Here is a 5,737-nt window from a genome sequence, read left to right as displayed (position 1 = left end):
TGCCCCAAGAATGTATCCAACCAAATGCACAAAAATTCATAGGTACATTGAATCTTTCGATAGCATTGTAGCATTGGAAGAGGTGAAGTTTGTTGACACAAAGTTTGAAAAAATAAGATATTTGGAAAAAGGTAGAGCACTTGACTCCAAAGTTTTTACCAATGGCTTGGAGTCAGCTTTATCTGTGGGAGCCACTTTAGTGGACATGTATAATGTATTGCCTCATCGCAATGTGGTTACATGAGTACACGGATGTTAAGAACAAGAAGAAAGCAGGGAAGATTTTAGCCTTTATGTGCAAATTTCTAAAGAGCAGAGAAATGGGAGTGCATCTTCTTCAGCAGGAACTTCAAAAGAAACTGTCTTCTAGATGCAAGAGAAAGGTCTAAGCAAATAGCTGTACTTTTTTGCCATTTGCAACACAACAGCTCTAGATGTCGAAAAGGAGGTCCATTCTCAAATTAGCAAGGTCTCCTTTGAGACCAACGCTATCATGGCAAGGAGTCTCATTGACATGTATGCTAAATGTGGGAGCATGGTTGAATCCCAACAATTGTTTGATGCATCTCCTATAAGAGATATCATACAATGGAGTGCATTAGTTGAGGGTTACAACCACTAGGGAAAGAGTGAACTTCGATGGCATCCGGTCCTCGCTTAGATTTCGAATGCTATCTTATGGTATATCTACATTACAAAGATTTTGGTATATCTGCATTCCAAAGCTTTTGGCATAGCGATAGTCCAAAGCTTTTGCAATCTTCTATGACTACACAGGCATAACAAATAGATGTCTCTCTTTCACACTCTCTGTCACTCTGTGTGTGTGCTTGGGGGGGTTCATCTCCCAAAGTTTAGTGTACCACGTGCATTCAAAAGGAGGGGTATTTTAATTCCACTTTTGGGAAAGTTCTAATAGGTTTACAATAACAAGATGGGATTTTTAAATCAACTTTAGAAAAAAATATGTTAATTCATAAGTAAAGAGGGCTGATTTTATTAGCCAAAAAAAAAAGTTGAGGGGTTTTTTAAAGATTCCTTGAATGCGCATGATACCTAGAATTTCTTGATAGTGCACCCCTTGAGTGTGTGTGTGTGTGTGTGTGTGCACGTGGATGTGCGTGTGTGCGTGCATGCATGCATGTGCGTGTATGTCTTCACCTTCTCCTTGATGCCTAGATTGAAAATTCATGTTATAAAAAATTCCCATTAATTGAAACACAAATTGCATACATATGTGGAAATCCCATCCTTTTAATTTGGAGAGTTGCCATCTATGCTTAACCTTTACCATAACCAAGCCACACGGTGCCTTTATTTGAAATTCTATTTATTGGAATTAATGACATTTTAGCACCTTGAGACCCAACAAAGTGGGTCTCTAACTCGTCGTTGACGAGTCAGGCTACTCGTATATATTGAGTTGGAGTAGAAGAGAGTTGGTTTGTGAATTTTACATAGTAGTTATGTACAATTGAAACATTTTATTATAAAAGGCTACTAGAATCTACTAATTAATGTACAATGGACGCGTAGAAGTTGATAGGTAAAAAATAAAAACAAGCAAGTAGGCATATTCATAGAAGAGGGGCTTCTTGAATATAATCCTTGCAACTTTCTTTAGTCTTGCCATGAATGTCATGTTGGGTGAGCTTGTTCACCACTTCCCTCATGGTTGGACGTTGCTGTGGGAGAGGTTGCGTGCACAACAACGCAACTCTAAGTAGTTGTTTCATGTTCTCTAGCGCCGATGAAGGAAACCTTGATAAGCTGGGGTCTAATAGCTCATCAAACCCATCTTCGAGCGCTTCACTCAATAGCATCCTCTTGCTCACCCACTTCACAAGCTCTGTCGCATCATCTCCAACTTGTGGATCCAACGGCTTCCTTCCCGTCACAAGCTCCATTAGGACGATGCCGAAACTGTATACGTCACTCTTTTCAGTTACCCTCCTGATGGAATGGCAATGCTCTGAGCAGAATTACCAACTCACCGTCAATCTTATGTCCTTAGGATAAAAGAATAATTGTCACATGTGTTAGAATGGAACAATCAATCATAGCAAGATGAATTTCATTCATGTGGCCTGCAAATAGAGAGAAAAAGGAGGAGAGAGAGAGAGAGAGAGAGGCTTGCCCAAAGTGAGAAAGAGAGAGAGAAATGGAAGAGGAAAGAGAGGGAATGAATGCACTTCCAAAAAAAGCACAACCAAATTTGAAAGACATAATCTAAAGTCAACACACCAACAAATCAAAGAATTTGCAAAAAAACACTTCTGGAAAATGCTAGAAATTATTTTTGGTTTCTGGAAGTTGAACCTTAGTAAGGCTACCTAAAGGCAAGCCAAAAAACAATAAGAGGCATGTGGACCAATCAACAATTCACTAATAAAATCTTTTAAAAAATCGAAATTTTCTTAGAGGCAGGAAAAAAAAAAAGTCTCACCTGGAGCAATGTAGCCAGCCGTCCCCATTATCTCCGTTGTGAATGGCTTGTGCAAGTTCTCGAGAATCCTCGCAACCCCAAAGTCTGCCACATGGGCCTCGTTGGCAGAGTCTAAGAGGATATTTGCAGCCTTCACGTCTCGATGGACTATTGGAGGATTGCAATCGTGATGAAGGTAAGCCAAACCCTGCGCGGCACCAACAGCGATACTGTACCGCGTCTCATGGTCAAGCATGCTTGCTTTTTTGCCGTGCAGGGCATCTCTCAAGCTCCCATTCTCCATGTACTCGTACACAAGCAGTTTTGAGTCATTGTTGGAGCAGCAGCAAAGAAGCTTCACAATGTTTTTGTGCCTTACCTTTCCGAGGGTCTCCACTTCCGCTTTGAATCCACCATCATTTCGGGCGTTATCATCATGGGAATCGATTTGGAGCTGTTTCACAGCCACGATCTCCCCATTGCTCAGTGTCATTTTGTACACTCTTCCAAAGCCTCCAGATCCAATGAGGTTATCCTCTTCCAAAGTGCCATGCCCTATTTCCAAGGCGTGGAAGCCTAGTTTATGGAAAGAAACCCACGAGGAGTCGAAGATAGTTCTGGCAGAATACCGCCGGTAGCGTCTATAAAAGTAGAACAGGCCTAAGGCAAATATTCCAAACGCAACAACGAAAGCTCCCACCAGAAGCCCATCCAGTAACTGTGATCTTTTTCTCTCCGCACATGGCTTGATTCCTAGCAAAGTACTATCACCACAAAGTCCCGGATTCCCCAGGAAACTAGAAGAGAACTGTGGATCAATCATCAGATTATCGGGGACAGGCCCTTGGAGATGGTTATCGGAGAGATTGAAAGCCGTAAGCTTCAGATTTCCTAAGGACTGAGGAATCGTCCCGCTCAGCTCGTTATTTGACAAGGTAAGAGAGCTAAGCCTTGACATTGAACCTAGAGTGGGAGGGATAGGTCCGGTCAGCTTGTTATTGGAGAGATTGACGGTGGTAAGGCCCCTGCAGTTTCCGAGATCATCTGGGATTCCTCCCGATATTTGATTGTTTTGCAAGTCCAGCTCCAAGAGTTGAACTAAATTTCCTATAGACGAGGGGATAGGTCCGGACAGCTTATTGCTAAACGCTGATAATGTGGAGAGAGTCAGGACATTCCCGATTTCAGCAGGCAAGCTACCAGAAAAGTTGTTATTGTTCACATAGAGTGAGGAAAGACTACGAGCCATGCCAATGGTCGATTGGATGCTACCTTCTAGTTGGTTATCCTGAAGATCAAGAATATTCAGAGCAGGCAAACCCCACACGTCTATCGGAACAGTCCCAGACAAATGGTTAGAGTTCAAACGGAGGCGAAGTAGAGTGGAACAGGGCCCGTAAGCCTCAGGAATGCTTCCTTCGAAGTTGTTGTGAATGGTATCAAGATGCTGTAGAACCTGCTTGTCACATAGACGAGGGGGTAGCAGTCCATCGAAATTGTTGTAGGAGACGTCAAACAAGGTCAGATTGGACGAGCTTCCAAAGGCCTGTGGAAACTTCCCAGTAAAGGAATTGTTGGAAATTTGCAACTCTACAAGGGGAAGGTCGCCAAATCCAGGCGGCAGGTTACCCGAGAGGAAATTATTAGCCAGATGCAAATTGTTGAGGCTCTTCAGTTGCGAAAAGCTGGAAGGCAGCGGTCCGTTTAGAGAATTGTCGGACATGTCTACTCTAGCAAGCGCGGAAAGCAGTCCGATGTTGTAGGGAATGGGTCCTGACAAGTGATTTTGGTAGAGCTCAAGCTGGACTAAGGACTGAAAGTTGGCAAAACCTTCAGGAATCGTCCCGGTCAAATTGTTGATGGCGAGGTCCAAGGTTTGAAGCTTAGCGAGATTGACGAGGCTAGGAGGAATGGGGCCAGTGAGCTCGCAGCGAGTGAGCCAAAGGTAAGTGAGCTGAGTCAAGTTGCCGAGCTCCCAAGGAATTGGCCCAGGACTGAGGAGATTCCAGGCGAGGCTGAGATACTGGAGCTGTCGTAGTTGGCCGAGGAAGGGCGGCACACTCGTCCCGTTGAGGAAGTTCCCGTGGAGAGCCAGTTTGACAAGGCGGGGAAGCCTTCCAAAGCTCTCGGGAATCGGACCCGAGATATTGTTGTTGGAGAGGTCGAGAACCTGGAGGAATTGCAAGCGGTCGATGTGTTCGGGGAGGCTACCGACGACCCAGTTGGAAGACAAATTGAGGTGGGTGAGCTGAGTGCAATCGAGGAGGGCATCAGGGAAGGAGCCACCGAAGTCATTGAAGTAGAAGTTGACGGAGAGGAGGGAGGGGATGCGGCACATGAGGGTAGGGATGGGGCCATGGAGGCCAAAGTTGGACAAGTCGAGGGAGGTGATGGAGGAGTTAGGGGAGCAGGAGACGGCGGTCCAGGAGCAAGGGGGGAGGGGGGAGGAAGGGGACCAGTCATGGAGGTGGTCGGAGGGGTCTGAGAGGGAGGCTTTGAGGGAGAGGAGGGTGAGGGCGTCGGGGGGAAGCTTTTGGGCGAAAACGAGGAGATGATGATGGGAGCAACAACGAAGGAGAACAAGAAGAACCAGCAGCACAAGCTTCTTCTGCATTACGAAGGTGGCGGAAGCCATGGCTGCGGCTGCGGGATCTTAGAATACTTAAGATAGCTTCTCCTCCTCCACGTTTTATTAGACTCCCTCGGTCAACTTGAGTCAACACATGCCTCACATTAAGTCAAGCTCTGTCTTGTCAACCCAAGACGCATTCCCACGGGAGAAGTTTTTATCCTACCACTCACAATAAGTGTGCACCAGTGCTCTTGAGCACTCTAGTCTCCCTCTATGGATAGAGTTTAGATGGTCACGATACATTTGATAGAAACTTTCAATAAGTATTAGTAGCCACGCTGTCACTACTAGAGGGTTCATTATTCTTTTCCACATAAAAACTTGGGTTGTAACAAGTCCTATCTATCTTGAAATGTAAAAAGTGTTTATAAGTCTTGCTTTTGCTTTTATAGTATTATCTTTATTGGACATGGATAAGTATATATCTTCAATCATCTAAGAGACTATATTTATTCTTGGAAATGTCCTTATGAATCTATGATTATGTGCATGTGATTTTGTTCTTCGAATCATTATGCTATACATGCAAACATTTTGAAATGTCAAGGGCCCCACAGAAGAGAATACGAACCGTACGATTTGAAGCACTTATTTCAAAGAAGTCTCGATCCACACATTCGCAAGTCTCCATCAAGCCTGAAAGATTCGATCAACTTTGTTGGTCGTTAGAAGATCGTTCA

The 5,737-nt window shown here is 44.4% G+C and overlaps 1 protein-coding gene across 1 annotated transcript; it reads right to left on the bottom strand.

The window, feature by feature from the left end:
* Nucleotides 1-1,506: 1,506 nt before the first annotated feature.
* On the bottom strand, nt 1,507-5,229 carry LOC147899610 (uncharacterized). Its single transcript, XM_087377912.1, has 2 exons — nt 2,447-5,229; nt 1,507-1,972 (listed from the first exon to the last, which is right to left on the bottom strand). The coding sequence occupies exons 1-2, from the start codon at nt 5,058-5,060 to the stop codon at nt 1,578-1,580; spliced, it is 3,009 nt and encodes a 1,002-aa protein (XP_087234038.1). The 5' UTR covers nt 5,061-5,229; the 3' UTR covers nt 1,507-1,577.
* Nucleotides 5,230-5,737: the final 508 nt, after the last annotated feature.

Source organism: Dipteris shenzhenensis, chromosome 8, assembly GCF_047967505.1.
Source record: "Dipteris shenzhenensis isolate YYH24624 ecotype China chromosome 8, Dip_SZ_1.0, whole genome shotgun sequence".
NCBI lineage: Eukaryota > Viridiplantae > Streptophyta > Polypodiopsida > Gleicheniales > Dipteridaceae > Dipteris > Dipteris shenzhenensis.
The sequence above is the reverse complement of the archived record's forward strand: the minus strand, read 5'-3'. Positions and strand labels throughout refer to the sequence as shown.

Bases quoted from the DNA above. Each gene is read 5' to 3' on its own strand.
- LOC147899610 (XM_087377912.1), bottom strand. From the start codon at position 5,060: ATGGCTTCCGCCACCTTCGTAATGCAGAAGAAGCTTGTGCTGCTGGTT. The intron at 1,973-2,446 runs GTGAGACTTTTT...AATTCTGCTCAG, and splicing joins GGCTGGCTACATTGCTCCAG to AGCATTGCCATTCCATCAGG.